General features: G+C 54.4%; 1 protein-coding gene across 1 annotated transcript in view; it reads right to left on the bottom strand.

Annotated features, from left to right (window-relative positions):
• The window catches only part of LOC146751942 (multiple epidermal growth factor-like domains protein 8), an 80315-nt gene extending 59531 nt beyond the window's left edge, over positions 1-20784 (bottom strand). The window contains exons 1-4 of the mRNA XM_085533455.1: positions 20562-20784; positions 14158-14316; positions 11191-11712; positions 7320-7777 (exon numbers count right to left, since the gene is read on the bottom strand). Coding sequence (XP_085389581.1) covers positions 7320-7777; positions 11191-11712; positions 14158-14316; positions 20562-20782 — 1360 coding nt within the window. The 5' untranslated portion in view covers positions 20783-20784. The remainder of the gene's footprint in view (positions 1-7319; positions 7778-11190; positions 11713-14157; positions 14317-20561) is intronic.
• Between the last annotated feature and the right edge of the window lie 3742 nt (positions 20785-24526).

Below are 24526 nucleotides of genomic sequence, written 5' to 3'. Positions count from 1 at the left end.
TGGGGGATATGGGGGGTATAGGGGGATATGGGGTCAGTAATGGAAGGATATGGGGGGATATGGGGTCAGTAATGGGGGATATGGGGTCAGTTATGGGGGATATGGGGTCAGTAATGGGGGATATGGGGGATATGGGGGGTATGGGGTCAGTAATGGGGGATATGGGGGGATATGGGGGGATATGGGGTCAGTAATGGGGGATATGGGGGGTATGGGGTCAGTAATGGGGGATATGGGGGGATATGGGGTCAGTAATGGGGGATATGGGGGGATATGGGGGGATATGGGGTCAGTAATGGGGGGATATGGGGGATATAGGGTCTGTTATGGGGGATATGGGGGATATGGGGTCAGTTATGGGGGGATATGGGGGGATATGGGGGATATGGGGTCTGTTATGGGGGATATGGGGGGATATGGGGTCAGTTATGGGAGATATGGGGGATATGGGGTCTGTTATGGGGGATATGGGGTCAGTTATGGGGGGTATGGGGGGATATGGGGTCAGTTATGGGGGATATGGGGAGATATGGGGGATATGGGGGATATGCGGTCAGTAATGGGGGATATGGGGTCAGTAATGGGGGATATGGGGGATATGGGGTCAGTTATGGGGGATATGGGGTCAGTAATGGGGGGATATGGGGGATATGGGGTCAGTTATGGGGGATATGGGGTGAGTAATGGGGGATATGGGGGATATGGGGGGATATGGGGTCAGTAATGGGGGGTATGGGGGATATGGGGTCAGTAATGGGGGATATGGGGGGATATGGGGTCAGTAATGGGGGATATGGGGGATATGGGGTCAGTTATGGGGGATATGGGGGGATATAGGGTCAGTAATGGAAGGATATAGGGGATATGGGGGGATATGGGGTCAGTAATAGGGGGATATGGGGGATATGGGGGGATATAGGGGGATATGGGGGATATGGGGTCAGTAATGGGGGGATATGGGGGGATATGGGGTCAGTAATGGGGGATATGGGGGGATATAGGGGATATGGGGTCAGTAATAGGGGATATGGGGGGATATGGGGGGATATGGGGGATAAGGGGGATATGGGGTCAGTAATGGGGGACATGGGGGGATATGGGGTCAGTAATGGGGGATATGGGGGATATGGGGGATATGGGGTCAGTAATGGGGGATATGGGGGATATGGGGTTAGTAATGGGGGATATGGGGTCAGTAATGGGGGGATATGGGGGGTATAGGGGGATATGGGGTCAGTAATGGGGGATATGGGGTCAGTAATGGGGGATATAGGGGATATGGGGTCAGTAATGGGGGATATGGGGGATATGGTGGATATGGGGTCAGTAATGGGGGGTATGGGGGATATGGGGGGTATGGGGTCAGTAATGGGGGATATGGGGGGATATGGGGGATATGGGGTCAGTAATGGGAGAATATGAGGGGACATGGGGTCCCTATGGGGCTCTATGGGGGGATATGGGGCTATGGGAGGAGCAGCCGGGACCCCAGGTACCGTCTGTGGGGTAATAGGGGGGGATATGGGGTCAGTTATGGGGGATATGGGGTCAGTAATGGGGGGATATGGGGGATATGGGGTCAGTAATGGGGGATATGGGGGATATGGGGTCAGTTATGGGGGATATGGGGGATATGGGGTCAGTTATGGGGGATATGGGGTCAGTAATGGGGGATATGGGGGATATGGGGTCAGTTATGGGGGATATGGGGGATATGGGGTCAGTAATGGGGGGATATGGGGGATATGGGGTCAGTAATGGGGGATATGGGGGATATGGGGTCAGTTATGGGGGATATGGGGTCAGTAATGGGGGATATGGGGGATATGGGGTCAGTAATGGGGGATATGGGGGATATTGGGTCAGTAATGGGGGGATATGGGGTCAGTAATGGGGGATATGGGGGATATGGGGTCAGTAATGGGGGATATGGGGTCAGTAATGGGGGATATGGGGGATATTGGGTCAGTAATGGGGGGATATGGGGTCAGTAGTGAGGGATATGGGGGATATGGGGTCAGTAATGGGGGATATGGGGGATATGGGGTCAGTAATGGGGGATATGGGGGATATGGGGTCAGTAATGGGGGATATGGGGTCAGTAATGGGGGGATATGGGGGGATACTGGGGGGATATGGGGTCAGTAATTGAGGGATATAGGGGATATGGGGTCAGTAATGGGGGATATGGGGGATATGGGGTCAGTTATGGGGGATATGGGGTCAGTAATGGGGGATATGGGGGATATGGGGTCAGTTATGGGGGATATGGGGGATATGGGGTCAGTTATGGGGGATATGGGGGATATGGGGTCAGTAATGGGGGATATGGGGGATATGGGGTCAGTAATGGGGGATATGGGGTCAGTAATGGGGGATATGGGGGATATGGGGTCAGTTATGGGGGATATGGGGTCAGTAATGGGGGATATGGGGGATATGGGGTCAGTAATGGGGGATATGGGGGATATTGGGTCAGTAATGGGGGGATATGGGGTCAGTAGTGAGGGATATGGGGGATATGGGGTCAGTAATGGGGGATATGGGGGATATGGGGTCAGTAATGGGGGATATGGGGTCAGTAATGGGGGGATATGGGGGGATACTGGGGGGATATGGGGTCAGTAATGGAGGGATATAGGGGATATGGGGTCAGTAATGGGGGATATGGGGGATATGGGGTCAGTAATGGGGGATATGGGGTCAGTTATGGGGGATATGGGGGATATGGGGTCAGTTATGGGGGATATGGGGGGATATAGGGTCAGTAATGGAAGGATATAGGGGATATGGGGGAATATGGGGTCAGTTATGAGGGGGTATGGGGGATATGGGGTCAGTAATAGGGGGATATGGGGGATATGGGGGGATATGGGGGATATGGGGTCAGTAATGGGGGATATGGGGGAATATGGGGGGTATGGGGTCAGTAATGGGGGATATGGGGGGATATGGGGGATATGGGGTCAGTAATGGGGGATATGGGGGGATATGGGGGATATGGGGTCAGTAATGGGGGGTATGGGGGATATGGGGTCAGTAATGGGTGGTATGGGGGGATATGGGGTCAGTAATGACGGATATGGGGGGATATGGGGTCAGTAATGGGGGATATGGGGGGATATGGGGTCAGTAATGGGGGATATGGGGGATATAGGGTCAGTAATGGGGGGATATGGGGGGTATGGGGTCAGTAATGGGGGATATGGGGGGTATAAAGGCATATGAGGGGATATGGGGTCAGTAATGGGGGATATGGGGGATATGGGGTCAGTAATGGGGGGATATGGGGTCCCTATGGGGCTCTATGTGGGATTAAGGGGGGACACAGGGGGATATAGGGTTCCTATGGGGCTCTATGGGGGGATATGAGGTCTAATGGGGTCCCTAATGGGGTCCCTAATGATGTCAATGGGGTCAATATGGTCAATGGGGTCACTATTGGGGTCAATAGAGTCCCTAATAGGGTCAATAGGGTCAATGAGGTCAGTGGGCTCAATGGGATCAATGGCGTCAATAATGGTGTCAATGGGATGAATAATGGGGTCAATGGGGTCAATAATGGGGTCACTAATGGGATCAATGGGGTCAATAATGGGGTCAATGGGGTCAATAGGGTCAATGGGGTCAATGGGGTCACTAATGGGGTCAAGGGGATCAATGGGATCAGTGGGATCAATGTGGTCACTAATAGGGTCAATGGGATCAATAGGCTCAATGGGGTCACTAATGGAGTCAATGGGATCAATGGGGTCAATAATGGGGTCAATAGGATCAATGGGATCAATGGGATCAATGGGGTCAATGGGATCAATGGGGTCTATGGGGTCACTAATGGGGTCAATGGGGTCAGTAATGGGATCAATAGGATCAATGGGGTCAATGGGATCAGTGGGATCAATGGGGTCACTAATGGGATCAATAGGGTCAATGGGGTCAATGGGATCAATAGGCTCAATGGGGTCACTAATGGAGTCAATGGGATCAATGGGGTCTATGGGGTCACTAATGGGGTCAATGGGGTCACTAATGGGATCAATAGGATCAATGGGGTCAATGGGATCAGTGGGATCAATGGGGTCACTAATGGGATCAATAGGGTCAATGGCGTCAATAATGGGGTCAATGGGGTCAATGGTGTCAATGGAGTCAATAATGGGGTCAATGGGGTCAATAGGATCAATGGGGTCAATAGGATCAATGGGGTCACTAATGGGGTCAATGGGATCAATGGGGTCAATAATGGGGTCACTAATGGGATCAATGGGGTCAGTGGGATCAATAATGGGATCAATGGGATCAATAGGATCAATGGGGTCAATAGGGTCAATGGGGTCACTAATGGGGTCAGCGTGGTCCCTAATACGGTCATTAATGGGGTCATTCATTAACGGGGTCCCTAATAGGGTCACTAATGGGGTCATTAATGGGGTCATTAATGGGGTCGTTCATTAATGGGGTCTTTAATTAATGGGGTGGTTCATTAATGGGGTCATTAATGGGGTGGTTCTTTAATGGGGTCCCTAATAGGGTCACTAATGGGGTCAATTGGATCAATGGGATCGATGGGGTCAATAGGATCAATGGGGTCAATGGGATCAATGGGGTCAATAATGGGATCAATGGGGTCAATAGGATCAATGGGGTCACTAATGGGGTCAATGGGATCCATGGGATCAGTGGGGTCAATAATGGGGTCAATGGGATCAATGGGATCAATGGGATCAATGGGGTCAATAGGATCAATGGGGTCAATGGGATCAATGGGGTCTATGGGGTCACTAATGGGGTCAATGGGGTCAGTAATGGGAACAATAGGATCAATGGGGTCAATGGGATCAGTGGGATCAATGGGGTCACTAATGGGGTCAATGGGGTCAATGGGATCAATAGGATCAATGGGATCAATGGGGTCACTAATGGAGTCACTAATGGGGTCAATAGAGTCCCTAATAAGGTCAATAGGGTCAATGGGCCCAATGGGGTCCTTAATGGGACCAATACGGTCACTAATGGGGTCAATGGGATCAATGGGATCAATAATAAAGTCAATAGAATCAATGGGGTCAATAGGATCAATGGGGTCACTAATGGGGTCAATGGGGTCAATGGGATCAATGGGGTCAATAATAGGATCAATGGGATCAATGGGGTCATCAATGGGGTCAATGGTGTCAATAAGATCAATGGGGTCACTAATGGGGTCAATGGGATCAATGGGGTCAATAATGGGATCAATGGGGTCAATAGGATCAATGGGGTCACTAATGGGGTCAATGGGATCCATGGGATCAGTGGGGTCAATAATGGGGTCAATGGGATCAATGGGATCAATGGGATCAATGGGGTCAATAGGATCAATGGGGTCAATGGGATCAATGGGATCAATGGGGTCAATAATGGGGTCAATGGGATCCATGGGATCAATGGGGTCAATAATGGGGTCAATGGGATCAATGGGATCAATGGGGTCAATAATGGGGTCAATGGGATCAATGAGGTCAATGGGGTCAATAGGATCAATGGGGTCAATGGGGTCACTAATGGGGTCAATAGGATCAATGGGGTCAGTAATGGGGTCAATGGGGTCAATGGGGTCAATAATGGGGTCAACAGAGTCCCTAATAGGGTCAATAGGGTCAATGAGGTCAATGGGGTCACTAATGGGGTCAATGGGGACAATGGGGTCATTAATGGGATCAATAGATCAATGGGGTCAATAGGATCATTGGGGTCACTAATGGGATCAATGGGTTCAATGGAATCAATAATGGGGTCAATGGGATCAACGGGGTCAATAATGGGATCAATGGGTTCAATGGAATCAATAATGGGGTCAATGGGATCAATGGGGTCAATAATGGGGTCAATGGGATCAATGGAGTCACTAATGGGGTCAATAGGGTCAATAGGGTCAATGAGATCACTAATAGGGTCAATAGGATCAATGGGGTCCATAATGGGATCAGTAGGGTCAATGGGGTCACTAATGGGGTCAATAGGATCAATGGGCTCAATAGGGTCAATAATGGGGTCAATAGGATCAATGGGGTCCCTAATAGGGTCCTTAATGGGGTCGTTAATGGGGTCGTTAATTAATGGGGTGGTTCATTAATGGGGTCATTAACGGGGTGGCTCATTAATGGGGTCGTTAATGGGGTCGTTAATTAATGGGGTCGTTAATTAACAGGGTGGTTCATTAATGGGGTCACTAATTAATGGGGTCATTAATGGGGTCATTAATTAATGGGGTGGTTCATTAATGGGGTGGTTCATTAATGGGGTGGTTCATTAACGAGGTGGTTCATTAATGGGGTCGTTAATTAACGGGGTCGTTAATTAATGGGGTGGTTCATTAATGGGGTGGTTCATTAACGGGGTGGTTCATTAACGGGGTGGTTCATTAATGGGGTCGTTAATTAACGGGGTCGTTAATTAATGGGGTGGTTCATTAACGGGGTGGTTCATTAACGAGGTGGTTCATTAATGGGGTCGTTAATTAATGGGGTCGTTAATTAACGGGGTGGTTCATTAATGGGGTGGTTCATTAACGGGGTGGTTCATTAATGGGGTCGTTAATTAACGGGGTGATTCATTAACGGGGTGGTTCATTAATGGGGTCACTAATTAATGGGGTCATTAATTAATGGGGTGGTTCATTAATGGGGTCACTAATTAATGGGGTCGTTAATTAACGGGGTGGTTCATTAATGGGGTCGTTAATGGGGTGGTTCATTAACGGGGTGGTTCATTAACGGGGTGGTTCATTAATGGGGTCGTTAATTAACGGGGTCGTTAATTAATGGGGTGGTTCATTAACGGGGTGGTTCATTAACGAGGTGGTTCATTAATGGGGTCGTTAATTAATGGGGTCGTTAATTAACGGGGTGGTTCATTAATGGGGTGGTTCATTAACGGGGTGGTTCATTAATGGGGTCGTTAATTAACGGGGTGATTCATTAACGGGGTGGTTCATTAATGGGGTCACTAATTAATGGGGTCATTAATTAATGGGGTGGTTCATTAATGGGGTCACTAATTAATGGGGTCGTTAATTAACGGGGTGGTTCATTAATGGGGTCGTTAATGGGGTGGTTCATTAACGGGGTCGTTAATTAATGGGGTCACTAATTAATGGGGTCATTAATGGGGTCACTAATTAATGGGGTCATTAATTAACGGGGTGGTTCATTAATGGGGTCGTTAATTAATGGGGTGGTTCATTAATGGTGTCGCTAATTAACGGGGTCGTTAATTAATGGGGTCACTAATTAACGGGGTCATTAATGGGGTCCCTAATTAACAGGGTCGTTAATTACCGGGGTCCCTCATTAACTCACGCTGACACTGGTCGCAGTGTCCCGGCCCTTTAAGGTCACAGCTGCTGTGCAAATGGCAGCCGCACGGCAACGAACATGGCGGCACACGGCTCACTTCCGCTTCCGCATTAACAACTTCCGGGTCGGCACCGATAACATCCGGGTCAGATCGGGTTATATCCGGTTCAGCTCCGATTTCAGCACCACCCGCAACCGGGACAGCTCCGGTAGAGGGAACTTCCGTTTCCGGGTTAGCGCGAGTCGCTTCCGGGTTAGAGCCAGCCACTTCCGGGTTAGAGCCGGCCACTTCCGGGTTAGAGCCGGCCACTTCCGGGTTAGAACCGGAAGTGACGGCGGCAAGATGGCGGCGGCCACGTGGGGAGCGCCATCCCAGGTGACAGAGGCAGCTGAAATGGGGGGAGGGGCCGCAACGGCCGTGACCGCAACTATGGGGGCACCTGGGGGGGGGGATATGGGGTTAATAGGGGGGTATAGGGGGATATAGGGGATATGGGGTTAATAGGGGATATAGGGGGGATATGGGGGATATGGGGTTAATATGGGGGGGATATGGGGGGATATGGGGTTAATATAGGGGGATATAGGGGATATGGGGGATATGGGGTTAATATAGGGGATATATGGGGAATATGGGGTTAATATAGGGGGATATGGGGGATATGGGGGATATGGGGGGGATATGGGGGATATGGGGTTAATATAAGGGGGATATGGGGGATATGGGGTTAATATAGGGGGGATATGGGGGATATGGGTTAATATAGGGGGGATATGGGGGATATGGGGTCAATATAGGGGAGATATGGGGTTAATATAGGGGGATATGGGGTTAATATAGGGGGGATATGGGGGGTATGGGGGAATATGGGGTTAATATAGGGAGGATATGGGGGGATATGGGGGATATGGGGGGATATGGGGGATATGGGGTTAATATAGGGGGGATATGGGGGATATATGGGGGATATGGGGTTAATATAAGGGGGATATGGGGGGATATGGGGGATATGGGGTTATTATAGGGGGATATGGGGGGTATGGGGTTAATATAGGGGGGATATGGGGGATATGGGGTTAATATAGGGGGGATATGGGGGATATGGGGTTAATATGGGGGGGATATGGGGGGATATAGGGGGGATATGGAGGATATGGGGTTAATATGGGGGGGATATGGGGGATATATGGGGGATATGGGGTTAATATAGGGGAGATATGGGGGATATGGGGGGATATGGGGGTTAATTGGGGTTAATAGGGGGATATAAGAGGATATGGGGGGATATATGGGGGTAAATGGGGGATTATAGGGTCCATTGGCTCCATTGACCCTATGGACCCTATTAGGGACTCTATTGACCCCATTGATCCCATTGATCCCATTATTGACCCCATTGATCCCATTGACCCCATTATTGATCCCGTTGACCCCATTAGTGACCCCATTATTGACCCCATTGATCCTACTGATCCCATTGACACCATTATTGACCCCATTGATCTCATTGACCCCATTATTGACCCCAATGACCCTATTGACCCCATTACTGACCCCATTGATCCTATTGATCCCATTGAGCCCATTATTGACCCCATTTACCCCATTGATCCCATTGACCCCATTAGTGACTCCATTGATCCCATTGACCCCAATGTCCCCACTGACCCCATATCCCCTCATAGCCCCTATATACCCCATATCCCCCATTGACCCCAAAGCCCCCATTGACCCCATATCACCCCATGGCCCCCAATAACCCCATTGACTCCATTGACCCCATAGCCCCCATTAACCCCATTGACCCCATATCCCCCATAGCCCCCATTGACCCCATATCACCCACTGACCCTATATCCCCCATAGACCCCATTAACCCCATTGACCCCATAAATCCCCCATATCCCCCACTGACCCCATATCCCCCACTGACCCCATATCCCCCATTGACCCCATATATCCCCCATTGACCCCATATCCCCCATTGACCCCATATATCCCCCATAGCCCCCACTGACCCCATTAACCCCATATCCCCCATTGACCCCATAACCCCATATATACCCCATAGCCCTCATTGACCCTATATAACCAATGACCCCATAACCCCATATATACCCCATAGCCCCCATTGACCCCATATCTCCCCATAGCCCCCATAGCCCCCCATAACCCCATATATCCCCCATTGACCCCATAGCCCCCATTGACCCCATATCCCCCCATAGCCCCCACTGACCCCATTAACCCCATAGCCCCCATTGATCCCATATCCCCCATTGACCCCATATATCCCCCATTGACCCCATATACCCCATTGACCCCATATATCCCCCATTGACCCCATATACCCCATTGACCCCATATATCCCCCATTGACCCTATATCCCCCATTGACCCCATAGCCCCCATTGACCCCATATATCCCCCATTGACCCCATATCCCCCCATAGCCCCCACTGACCCCATTAACCCCATAGCCCCCATTGATCCCATATCCCCCATTGATCCCATATCCCCCATTGACCCCATATATCCCCCATTGACCCCATATATCCCCCATATCCCCCATTGACCCCATATCCCCCATTGACCCCATATCCCCCAATGACCCCATATCCCCCATTGACCCCATATCCCCCCATTGACCCCATATCCCCCATTGACCCCATATCCCCCCATTGACCCCATATATCCCCATTGACCCCATATATCCCCCATTGACCCCATAGCCCCCACTGACCCCATAGCCCCCACTGACCCCATAGCCCCCATTGACCCCATAGCCCCCATTGACCCCATATCCCCCATTGACCCCATATATCCCCCATTGACCCCATAGCCCCCACTGACCCCATATATCCCCCATTGACCCCATATCCCCCCACTGACCCCATATCCCCCCATTGACCCCATATATCCCCATTGACCCCATATATCCCCCATTGACCCCATAGCCCCCACTGACCCCATAGCCCCCACTGACCCCATAGCCCCCATTGACCCCATATATCCCCCATTGACCCTATATCCCCCATTGACCCCATATATCCCCCATTGACCCCATAGCCCCCACTGACCCCATATATCCCCCATTGACCCCATAGCCCCCACTGACCCCATAGCCCCCACTAACCCCATAGCCCCCATTGACCCCATATATCCCCCATTGACCCCATATCCCCCATTGACTCCATAGCCCCCATTGACCCCATATCCCCCATTGACCCCATATCCCCCACTGACCCCATATATCCCCCATTAACCCTATATCCCCCATTGACCCCATAGTCCCATATATCCCCCATTGACCCCATAAACCCCATATATCCCCCATAGCCCCCATTGACCCCATTGACCCCATTAACCCCATAACCCCATATATCCCCCATATCCCCCATTGACCCCATAGCCCCCATTGACCCCACTGAACCCCATTAACCCCATTGACCCCATAACCCCATATCTCCCCATAACCCCATATATCCCCCATTGACCCCATATATCCCCCATTAACCCTATATCCCCCATATCCCCCATTGACCCCATAACCCCATATATCCCCCATATCCCCCATTGACACCATATCTCCCATTGACCCTATATCCCCCATTAACCCCATAGCCTCCATTGACCCCATATCACCCCATAGCCCTCATTGACCCCATTAACCCCACTGACCCCATAACCCCATATATCCCCCATAGCCCCCATTGACCCTATAGCCCGCATTGACCCCATATCCCCCCATTGACCCCATTAACCCCATTAACCCCATTGACCCCATATCCCTCATTGACCCCATAACCCCATATATCCCCCATATATCCCCTATATCCCCCATAGACTCACTTGGGGCTGCACTGTTTCCTCCCATCCCCCTGGTAACCAATGGGGCAGCGGCACCGGTACCCGACTGACGTCAGTTCGCAGCTCGCCATTGGATGACACCCCGAGGGGGCGGGACTTACAACGGGGGCGGGGCTTCCCATTGGTTCACCACCACGAGGGGCGGGGCTTCCATCAAAGGGGGCGGGGCTTCCATCAAAGGGGGCGGGGCTTCCATTGTGGGCGTGGCTTCCATTAAAGGGGGCGTGGCCTTCCAGAGATTCGAGGCTTCCCATTGGTTGTTGGCTTCCGTTGTGGGCGTGGCTTCCATTGAAGGCATTGATTCCGAAGGGGGCGGGGCTTGTGAAGGGGGCGTGGCTTGAGGCTGAGGTGGAGCGTTCTGATTGGTCGGTTGTCCGGGAGGGGGCGGGGCTACAGTGGTGGGTTGGACACTGTGTGTAGGCCCACATGGGGTCACGTGACCCAGGAAGTGCTGCACCACAGTGCGGGAAACCCCGCGGGGACAGGAAGTCACCGGGGACACAGCTGGGGGTCAAAGGGCAAAGGTCAGACACATAGGGACCCATAGGGACCCATAGAGACACATAGGGACACATAGAGACCCCATAGAGACCCATAGAGATTAATAGAGCGCCCCCTGGAGGCTTGGAGGACTCATTGCAACCCATAGGGATTAATAGGGAACCATTGAGACCCATAGAGACCCATAGAGAACCATAGAGACACATAGGGACCCATAGAGACCCATAGGAACCCATAGAGACACATAGGGACCCATAGAGACCCATAGAGACCCATAGAGACCCATAGAGACCCATAGGAACCCATAGAGACACATAGAGACCCATAGGGACCCATAGAGACCCATAGAGACCCATAGAGACCCATAGAGACCCATAGGAACCCATAGAGACACATAGGGACCCATAGGGACCCATAGAGACCCATAGAGACCCATAGAGACCCATAGAGACCCATAGAGACACATAGAGACCCATAGAGACCCATAGGGACCCATAGAGACCCATAGGGACCCATTGAGACCCATAGGGACCCATAGAGACCCATAGAGACCCATAGAGACCCATAGAGACACATAGAGACCCATAGAGACCCATAGGGACCCATAGAGACCCATAGGGACCCATAGAGACCCATAAGGACCCATAGAGACCCATAGAGATACATATAACCCCATATCCCCCCATATAACACCACATCCCCCCTATATACCCCAATACAACCCCATATCCCCCCATATAACCCCCATATAACCCCATATAACCCCATATAACCCTATAAGATGCCATATAACCCCATATAACCCCATAACCCCATATAACCCCATATCCCCCATATCCCCCCATATAACCCCATATAACCCTATAAGATCCCTATATAACCCCATACAACCCCATATCCCCCCTATATACCCCAATAAAATCCCATATAACCCCATATCCCCCCATATAACCCCATATACCCCAATACAACCCCATATCCCCCCATATAACCCCATATAACCACATATCCCCCCATATATCCCCCATATAGCCCCATATAACCTCATATCCCCCCTATATACCCCAATAAAACCCCATATCCCCCCATATAACCCCATATAACCCTATAAGATCCCTATATAACCCCATATAACCCCATATCCCCCCTATATACCCCAATACAATCCCATATAACCCCATATAACCCCCCATATAACCCCATATCCCCCCATATAACCCCATATAACACCATATAACCCCATATAACACCATATAACCCCATAAGATCCCTATATAACCCCACATAACCCTATAAGATCCAATACAATCCCATATAACCCCATATCCCCCCATATAACCCCATATCCCCCATATAACCCCATGTCCCCCCTATATACCCCAATACAACCCCATATCCCCCCATATCCCCCCGTATAACTCTATAAGATGCCATAAAACCCTATAAGATCCCATATAACCCTATAAGATCCCATATAACCCCATATAACCCCATATACTCCCTATATACCCCAATACAACCCCATAACCCCTCATATCCCCCCATATAACCCTATAAGATCCTATATAACCCCATATCCCCCCATATAACCCCATATCCCCCCTTATCCCCCCATATCCCCCCTATATACCCCAATACAACCCCATATCCCCCCATATCCTCCCATATAACCCTATAAGATCCCTATATAACCCCATATAACCCCATATAACCCTATAAGATCCCATATAACCCTATAAGATCCGATATAACCCCATACAACCCCATATAACCCCATATCCCCCCATATAACCCCATATCCCCCCATATAACCCCCATGTCCCCCCATATCCCCCTATATAACCCCCATATCCCCCCATATAACCCCATATCCCCCCTATATACCCCAATACAACCCCATATCCCCCCATATAACCCCATATACCCCCCATATAACCCCATATAACCCCATATCCCCCATATAACCCCATATAACCCCATATAACCCCATATCCCCCATATACCCCCATATAACCCCATATAACCCCATATAACCCCATATAACCCCATATCCCCCATATACCCCCATATAACCCCATATAACCCCATATCCCCCATATAACCACATATCCCCCCTAGATACCCCAATACAACCCTATATAACCCCATATCCCCCCATAAAACCCCATATACCCCCATATAACCCTATATAACCCATATACCCCATATTCCCCCATATGCCCCCATATAACCCTATATAACCCTGTAAAATCCCATATAACCCGATATACCCCATACTAACCGCCCTATATGCGGCCGCTGTCCATCCCAGCACCAATCCCATATACCCCATATCCCCCCTATATCCCCCCATATCCCCCCATATAACCCCATATAACCCCCATATCCCCCCATATAACCCCATATACCCCATATCCCCCGATATAACCCCATATCCCCTATACTGACCGCCCTATATGCGGTCGCTGTCCGTCCCAGCACCACCCGCAGGGGGCGCTGTTTGTATCGCTATCTGTATCACTATCACTGTCTGTATCTCTGTTACCGATGCAGCTCTCACACGTTGTAGCGGCTTCACACCGTGGGCAGCCGGCGGCGGGGGGGGAACTGAGTATAGAGACATACATTGAATTGGGGTATATAGGGGATACAGGGAACCCATAGGGAACACAGGGACCCCATGGACCCCATAGGGAACACAGGGACCCCATAGGGACCCATAGAGAACACAGGGACCCCATAGGGACCCCATAGGGGACACAGGGACCCCATGGACCCCATAGGGGACACAGGGACCCCATAGGGACCCATAGAGAACACAGGGACCCCATAGGGACCCCATAGGGGACACAGGGACCCCATGGACCCCATAGGGGACACAGGGACCCCATAGGGACCCATAGAGAACACAGGGACCCCATAGGGACCCCATAGGGGACACAGGGACCCCATAGGGACCCAATGGACCCCATAGGGAATACAGGGACCCCACGGACCCCAATAAGGCCTCATAGGGATCCCATATCCCCCCCATATCCCCCATAGAGACCCATAGGGACCCCATATCCCCCCATATCCCCCCATACAGCCGCATATCCCCCCATATCCCCCTATACAGCACTATATCCCCCCATATCCCCCTATAGGAACCCCATATCCCCTTATCTCCCCCCATATCCCCCTATAGGGACCCCATATCCGACCCATCTCCCCCCTATATCCCCCCATCTCCCCCCTATATCCCCCCATATCTCCCCATACCCCCGATATCCCCCATACCCCCCATATCCCCCTATAGGAACCCCATCTCTCCCCATATCCCCCTATAACAACCCCATATCCCCCCACATCCCCCCATATCCCCCCACAGAGCCCCATATCCCCCCATACAGCCCCATATCTCCCCATATCCTCCCATATCCCCCTATAGGAACCCCATATCCCCCCATAGGAACCCCATATCCCCCCATATCCCCCTATAGGAACCCCATATCCCCCCATACCCCCCATAGGGACCCCATAGCCCCCCATAGGAACCCCATATCCCCCCATAGAGCCCCATATCCCCCTATATCCCCCCATAGAGCCCCACAGGGACCCCACATCCCCCCATACAGCCTCATATCCCCCCATATCCCCCTATAGGAACCCTATATCCCCCCATATCCCCCCATATAGCCCCATATCCCCCTATAGGAACCCCATCTCCCCCCATATCCCCCCATAGTCCCCCATACAGCCCCATATCCCCCATATCCCCCTATAGAAACCCCATATCCCCCCATAGAGCCCCATAGGAACCCCACAGAGCCCCATACAGCCCCATAGGGACCCCACATCTCCCCATACCCCCCATATCCCCCTATAGGAACCCCATATCCCCCCCCATATCCCCCCATACCCCCCATAGGGACCCCATAGCCCCCCATAGGAACCCCATACCCCCCATATTCCTCCATATCCCCCCATAGGAACCCCACAGAGCCCCATACAGCCCCATAGAGCCCCATATCCCCCCATACCCCCCTATACAGCCCCATATCCCCCCACATACCCCCATATCCCCCTACAGGAACCCCATATCCCCCCATACAGCCCCATATCCGCCTATATTCCCCCATAGGGACCCCACATCCCCCCATACAGCCCCATATCCCCCCATATCCCCCCATACAGCCCCATATCCCCCCATAGGGACCCCATATCCCCCCATACAGCCCCATATCCCCCCCATATCCCCCCCATAGGGACCCATAGGGACCCCATACCCCCCCACAGAGACCCCATATCCCCCCATAGAGCCCCATAAGGACCCCATATCCCCCCATACAGCCCCATAGGGACCCCATATCCCCCCATAGGGAACACAGGGACCCCATAGGGATCTCATGGACCCCATAGGAACCCATAGGGACCCCATAGGGAACACAGGAACCCCGTAGGAACCCATAGGGACCCCACAGGAACCCCATACCCCCCATATCCCCCTATAGGAACCCCATATCCCCCCATAGGGACCCCATACCCCCCCATATCCCCCCTTAGGGACCCATAAGGACCCCATATCCCCCATAGAGACCCATAGGGACCCCATATACCCCCATAGGGACCCCATATCCCCCATAGAGACCCATAGGGACCCCATATACCCCCATAGGGACCCCATATCCCCCCATATCCCCCATAGAGACCCATAGGGACCCCATACCCCCCCATAGGGACCCATAGGGACCCCATATCCCCCCATAGAGACCCATAGGGACCCCATATGCCCCCATAGGGACCCATAGGGACCCCATATCCCCCCATAGGGACCCATAGGGACCCCATATCCCCCCATATCCCCCATAGAGACCCATAGGGACCCCATATGCCCCCATAGGGACCCCATATCCCCCCATATCCCCCATAGAGACCCATAGAACCCCCATATCCCCTCATAGAGACCCATAGGGACCCCATATGCCCCCATAGGGACCCATAGGGACCCCATATACCCCCATAGGGACTCATAGGGACCCCATATCCCCCCATAGGGACTCATAGGGACCCCATATCCCCCCATAGGGGACACAGGGACCCCATGGACCCCATAGGGAACACAGAGACCCCATAGGGAATACAGGGTCCCCATATCCCCCCATAGGGACCCATAGGGACCCCATATCCCCCAATAAGGCCCCATAGGGACCCCATATCCCCCCATATACCTCCACAGGGATGCCATAGCCGCCATACAGCCCCATACCTCCCCATAGAACCCCATAGGGACCCCATACCCCCCCATAGGGCCCTATAGGAACCCCATATCACCCCATACCCCCCATATCCCCCTATAGGAACCCCATATCCCCCCCCATATCCCCCCATACCCCCCATAGGGACCCCATAGCCCCCCATAGGAACCCCATACCCCCCCATATTCCTCCATATCCCCCCATAGGAACCCCACAGAGCCCCATACAGCCCCATATCCCCCCATACCCCCCCATACGGCCCCATATCCCCCCACATACCCCCATATCCCCCTACAGGAACCCCATATCCCCCCATACAGCCCCATATCCGCCTATATTCCCCCATAGGGACCCCACATCCCCCCATACAGCCCCATATCCCCCCATATCCCCCCATACAGCCCCATATCCCCCCATAGGGACCCCATATCCCCCCATACAGCCCCATATCCCCCCCATATCCCCCCCATAGGGACCCATAGGGACCCCATACCCCCCCACAGAGACCCCATATCCCCCCATAGAGCCCCATAAGGACCCCATATCCCCCCATACAGCCCCATAGGGACCCCATATCCCCCCATAGGGAACACAGGGATCCCATAGGGACCTCATGGACCCCATAGGAACCCATAGGGACCCCATAGGGAACACAGGAACCCCGTAGGAACCCATAGGGACCCCACAGGAACCCCATATCCCCCCATATCCCCCTATAGGAACCCCATATCCCCCCATAGGGACCCCATACCCCCCCATATCCCCCCTTAGGGACCCATAAGGACCCCATATCCCCCCATATGGAACACAGGGACCCCATAGGAACCTCATGGACCCCATAGGGACCCCATATCCCCCCATACAGCCCCACAGAGACCACATATCCCTCCATATCCCCCCATAGGGACCCATAAGGACCCCATATCCCCCCATAGGGAACACAGGAACCCCATATCCCCCCATAGGAACCCCATATCCCCCCACAGAGCCCTATATCCCCCCACATCCCTCCATATCCCCCCATACAGCCCCATATCCCCCTATATCCCCCCATACAGCCCCATATCCCCTCCATATCCCCCCCATAGGGACCCATAGGGACCCCATACCCCCCCATAGAGCCCCATATCCCCCCATACCCCCCCATAGAGCCCCATATCCCCCCATAGAGCCCCATATCCCCCCATATCCCCCCATAGAGCCCCATATCTCCCCATATCCCCCCATAGAGCCCCATAGGGACCCCATATCCCCCCACATCCCCCCATACAGCCCCATATCCCCCTATAGGAACCCCATATCCTCCCATAGAGCCCCATACCCCCCCATACAGCCCCATATCCCACCATATCCCACCATAGGGACCCCATATCCCCCCATACAGCCCCATAGGAACCCCATACCCCCCCATATCCCCCCATAGGAACCCCACAGAGCCCCATATGGCCCCACAGAGCCCCATAGGGACCCCATACCCCCCCATAGGGACCCACAGGGACCCCATATCCCCCCCTAGAGCCCCATAGGGACCCCATATACCCCCCATACAGCCCCATATCCCCCCATACCCCCCCATACAGCCCCATACCCCCCCATATCCCCCCATAGAGCCCCATATCCCCCTATATCCCCCAATAGAGCCCCATAGGGACCCCATATCCCCCCACATCCCCCCATACAGCCCCATATCCCCCTATAGGAACCCCATACCCCCCCATATTCCTCCATATCCCCCCATAGGAACCCCACAGAGCCCCATATGGCCCCATAGAGCCCCATAGAGACCCCACATGCCCCCATATCCCCCCATAGGAACCCCACAGAGCCCCATATGGCCCCACAGAGCCCATAGGGACCCCATATTCCCCCATACAGCCCCATATCCCCCCATACAGCCCCATATCCCCCCATATCCCCCCATAGAGCCCCATATCCCCCCACTGAGACCCCATATCCCCCCATATCCCCCCATATCCCCCCATATCCCCCCATAGAGCCCTATATCCCCCCATAGAGCCCCATATCCCCCCATATCCCCCCATAGAGCCCCATAAGGACCCCATATCCCCCCATACAGCCCCATCTCCCCCCATATCCCCCTATAACAACCCCATATCCCTCCATACCCCCCTATAGGAACCCCATATCCCCCCATAGAGCCCCATATCCCCCCATCTCCCCCCATATCCCCCTATAGGGACCCCATACCCCCCCATAGGGACCCATAGGGACCCCATACCCCCCCATACAGCCCCATATCCCCCCATACCCCCCCATACAGCCCCATATCCCCCCATATCCCCCCATAGAGCCCCATATCCCCCCATAGAGCCCCATATCCCCCCATACAGCCCCATATCCCCCCATAGAGCCCCATATCCCCCCATACAGCGCCATATCCCCCCATACAGCCCCATATACCCCCCATAGAGCCCCATATCCCCTCATATCCCCCCCATACCCCCCCATACAGCCCCATATCCCCCCATATCCCCCCATATACCCCCCCATATCCCCCCCACATCCCACCATAGAGACCCCATATCCCCCCACAGAGCCCCATAGAGACCCCATATCCCCCCATAGAGCCCCATATCCCCCCATAGGGACCCCATATCCCCCCATACAGCCCCATATCCCCCCATGTCCCCCCATAGAGCCCTATATCCCCCCATATCCCCCCCATACAGCCCCATATCCCCCCATAGAGCCCTATATCCCCCCATATCCCCCCACAGAGCCCCATAGGGACCCCATATCCCCCCATATCCCCCCATAGAGCCCCATATCCCCCCATATCCCCCCATACAGCCCCATATCCCCCCCATATCCCCCCCATAGGGACCCACAGGGACCCCATCTCCCCCCATATCCCCCTATAGGGACCCCATATTCCCCCATCTCCCCCCTATATCCCCCCATCTCCCCCCATATCCCCCTATAGGGACCCCATATCCCCCCAATACAGCCCCATAGAGACCCCATATCCCCCCATACAGCCCCATATCCCCCCATAGAGCCCCATAGGGACCCCATATCCCCCCATAGAGCCCCATATCCCCCCATACAGCCCCATATCCCCCCATATCCCCCCCATAGAGCCCCATATCCCCCCATAGAGCCCCACAGGGACCCCATATCCCCCCATAGAGCCCCACAGGGACCCCATATCCCCCCATAGAGACCCCATACCCCCCCATAGGGACCCCATACCCCCCCACATCCCCCATATCCCCCCACAGAGCCCCATATTCCCCCATACAGCCCCATATCCCCCCATACAGCCCCATATCCCCCCACATCCCCCCATACAGCCCCATATCTCCCCATCTCCCCCCCCATATCCCCCCATACAGCCCCATATCCCCCCATCTCCCCCCCCATATCCCCCCATACAGCCCCATATCCCTCTATAGGAACCCCATCTCCCCCCATACTCCCCTATACCCCCTCATATCCCCCCATACAGCCCCATATCCCCCCACATCCCCCCATCTCCCCCCATATCCCCCTATAACAACCCCATATCCCTCCATACCCCCCTATAGGAACCCCATATCCCCCATACAGCCCCATATACCCCCCATACCCCCCCATACCCCCCCCACATCCCACCTGTCGTGCCAGCCCTGACACCCCCCGGTGCTGAACTGGCCCAAGTAGGTTCCGAACGCGAAGCATCGACCCAACGAGCGGCACCAGGCGCAGGGACCCGGCTGGGACAGGCACCTACTGCAGCTGCGGCGACTGCGGGACAAGTGGGGCACAGCAGTGGGGCTGAACCATAAGTGGGACTGACCCATAAGTGGGGGGTGGGACCCATAAGTGGGACCCATAAGTGGGGGGTGGGACCCATAAGTGGGGGAGACCCATAAGTGGGGAGTGGGACACATAAGTGGGGGGCAAACACATAAGTGGGACCCATAAGTGGGACCCATAAGTGGGGGGCAGACCCATAAGTGGGACCCATAAGTGGGACCCATAAGTGGGGGGCAGACCCATAAGTGGGACCCATAAGTGGGGGGTGGGACCCATAAGTGGGGGGCAGACCCATAAGTGGGGAAGGGAGCCATAAGTGGGGGGGGAGACACATAAGTGGGACCCATAAGTGGGGGGCAGACACATAAGTGGGACCCATAAGTGTGGCTGACCCATAAGTGGGACCCATAAGTGGGGGGTGGTCCCATAAGTGGGGGGGGAGACACATAAGTGGGACCCATAAGTGGGGGGCAGGACCCATAAGTGGGACCCATAAGTGAGGGGTGGGACCCATATGTGGGGGGCAGACCCATAAGTGGGACCCATAAGTGGGGCTGACCCATAAGTGGGGGGCAGACACATAAGTGGGACACATAAGTGGGGCTGACCCATAAGTGGGGGGCAGACACATAAGTGGGACCCATAAGTGGGGGGCAGACCCATAAGTGGGAGCCATAAGTGGGATCCATAAGTGGGACCCATAAATGGGACCTATAAGTGGGGGGCAGGCCCATAAGTGGAGCTGGGAGCCATAAGTGGGACCCATAAGTGGGGGGCAGACACATAAGTGAGACCCATAAGTGAGACCCTATAAGTGGGACCCTATAAGTGGGACCCTATAAGTGGGAGCCATAAGTGAGACCCTATAAGTGGGACCCTATAAGTGGGAGCCATAAGTGAGACCCTATAAGTGGGACCCTATAAGTGGGAGCCATAAGTGAGACCCTATAAGTGGGACCCTATAAGTGGGAGCCATAAGTGAGACCCTATAAGTGGGACCCTATAAGTGGGAGCCATAAGTGAGACCCTATAAGTGGGACCCTATAAGTGGGAGCCATAAGCGGGAGCCATAAGTGGGGCTGACCCATAAGTGGGGCTCATAAGTGGGACCCATAAGTGGGGGGTGGGGCACATAAGTGGGGGGCAGACCCATAAGTGGGGGGTGGTCCCATAAGTGGGGGGAGAGACACATAAGTGGGACCCATAAGTGGGGCTGACCCGTAAGTGGGATCCGTAAGTGAGGCTGACCCATAAGTGGGGGGTGGGACCCATAAGTGGGGGGCAGATACATAAGTGGGACCCATAAGTGGGGGGTGGGACCCATAAGTGGGGGGCAGACCCATAAGTGGGACCCATAAGTGGGGGGTGGGACCCATATGTGGGGGGCAGACCCATGACTGGGAGCCATAAGTGGGACCCATAAGTGGGACCCATAAGTGGGGGACAGGACCCATAAGTGGGGGGCAGACACATAAGTGGGACCCATAAGTGGGACCTATAATGGGGACCCATAAGTGGGACCTATAAGTGAGGGGCAGACCCATAAGTGGGACCCATAAGTGAGACCCATAAGGGAGAGCCATAAGTGGGGGACAGACCCATAAGTGGGGAAGGGAGCCATAAGTGGGGGGCAGACCCATAAGTGGGACCCATAAGTGGGACCCATAAATGGGGATGGGAGCCATAAGTGAGGGGTGGGACCCATAAGTGGGGGGTGGTCCCATAAGTGGGGGGGGGAGACACATAAGTGGGACCCATAAGTGGGGGGCAGACACATAAGTGGGACCCATAAGTGGGGCTGACCCATAAGTGGGACCCATAAGTGGGGGGCAGACCCACAAGTGGGACCCATAAGTGAGACCCTATAAGTGGCACCCTATAAGTGGGAGCCATAAGCAGGAGCCATAAGTGGGGCTGACCCATAAGTGGGGCTCATAAGTGGGGCTCATAAGTGGGGGGTGGGACCCATAAGTGGGGGGCAGACCCATAAGTGGGACACATAAGTGGGACCCATAAGTGGGGGGTGGGACACATAAGTGAGACCCATAAGTGGGGCTGACCCATAAGTGGGGGGTGGGACCCATAAGTGGGGGGTGGGACCCATATGTGGGGGGTGGGACCCATAAGTGGGACCCGTAAGTGGGGGGTGGGACCCATAAGTGGGGGTAGACCCACATGTAGGGGGTGGGACATAAGTGGGACCCATAAGTGGGGCTGACCCATAAGTGGGACCCATAAGTGGGGGAGACCCATAAGTGGGGGGCAGACACATAAGTGGGACCCATAAGTGGGACCTATAATGGGGACCCATAAGTGGGGGGCAGACACATAAGTGGGGGGTGGGACCCATAAGAGGGGCTGACCCATAAGTGGGACCCATAAGTGGAGCCACCCTCACTTCCTGTTCTCCCCCACTTCCCGTCCCCCACTTCCTGTTTCCACCCCTCTCCCTGTCCCCCTCACTTCCTGTCCCCCACTTCCTGTCTCCCACTTCCTGTCCCCCCCCACTTCCTCTCCCCTCACTTCCTGTCCCCCCCACTTCCTGTTCCTGTCCCCTCTCACTTCCTGTCCCCCCCCGACTTCCTGTCCCCTCACTTCCTGTCCCCCCTCACTTCCCGTCCCCTCCCACTTCCTGTCCCCCACTTCCTGTCCCCCCTCACTTCCTGTCCCCCCACTTCCTGTCCCCCCCCACTTCCTGTCCCCTCCCACTTCCTGTCCCCCACTTCCTGTCCCCCCCCACTTCCTGTCCCCTCACTTCCTGTCCCCCCTCACTTCCTGTCCCCCTCACTTCCTGCCCCCCTCACTTCCTGTTTCCCCCCCCCGTCCCCCTCACTTCCTGTCCCCCCTCACTTCCTGTCCCCCCCGACTTCCTGTCCCCCCCCGACTTCCTGTCCCCTCACTTCCTGTCCCCCCTCACTTCCTGTCCCCCTCACTTCCTGCCCCCCTCACTTCCTGTTTCCCCCCCCGTCCCCCTCACTTCCTGTCCCCCCTCACTTCCTGTCCCCCCGACTTCCTGTCCCCCCCCCACTTCCTGTCCTCCTCAACTTCCTGCCCCCCCACTTCCTGTCCCCCCACTTCCTGTCCCCCCTCACTTCCCGTCCCCTCTCACTTCCTGTCCCCCCACTTCCTGTCCCCCACTTCCTGTCCCCTCACTTCCTGTCCCCCCTCACTTCCCGTCCCCCCTCACTTCCTGTCCCCCCCCCACTTCCTGTCCCCCCCACTTCCTGTCCCCCCTCACTTCCTGTCCCCTCTCACTTCCTGCCCCCTCACTTCCTGTCCCCCACTTCCTGTTTCCCCCCCATGTCCCCCTCACTTCCTGTCCCCCCCACTTCCTGTCCCCTCACTTCCTGTCCCCCCTCACTTCCTGTCCCCCCTCACTTCCTGTCTCACGACTTCCTGTTCCCCCCACTTCCTTTCCCTCCAACTTCCTGTCCCCCTCAACTTCCTGTCCCCCACTTCCTGTCCCCCCCCACTTCCTGTCCCCCTCAACTTCCTGTCACCCACTTCCTGTTCCCCCCCATCCCCTCCACTTCCTGTCCCCCTCACTTCCTGTCCCCTCACTTCCTGTCCCCCCTCACTTCCCGTCCCCCCTCACTTCCTGTCTCCCCCACTTCCTGTCCCCCCTCACTTCCTGTCCCCTCAACTTCCTCTCCCCCACTTCCTGTCCCCCCCCGCTTCCTGTCCCCCACTTCCTGTTTCCCCCACTTCCTGTTTCCCCACCACTTCCTGTCCTACTTCCCGTCCCCTCTCACTTCCTGCCCCCCTCACTTCCTGTCCCCCACTTCCTGTTTCCCCCCCCCGTCCCCCTCACTTCCTGTCCC

This window comes from Coturnix japonica, unplaced genomic scaffold, assembly GCF_054131305.1.
Source record: "Coturnix japonica strain WE unplaced genomic scaffold, WE-NBRP24 Scf060, whole genome shotgun sequence".
NCBI lineage: Eukaryota > Metazoa > Chordata > Aves > Galliformes > Phasianidae > Coturnix > Coturnix japonica.
Note: the sequence above shows the minus strand (reverse complement) of the source record. Positions and strands in the feature narration are given on the sequence as shown.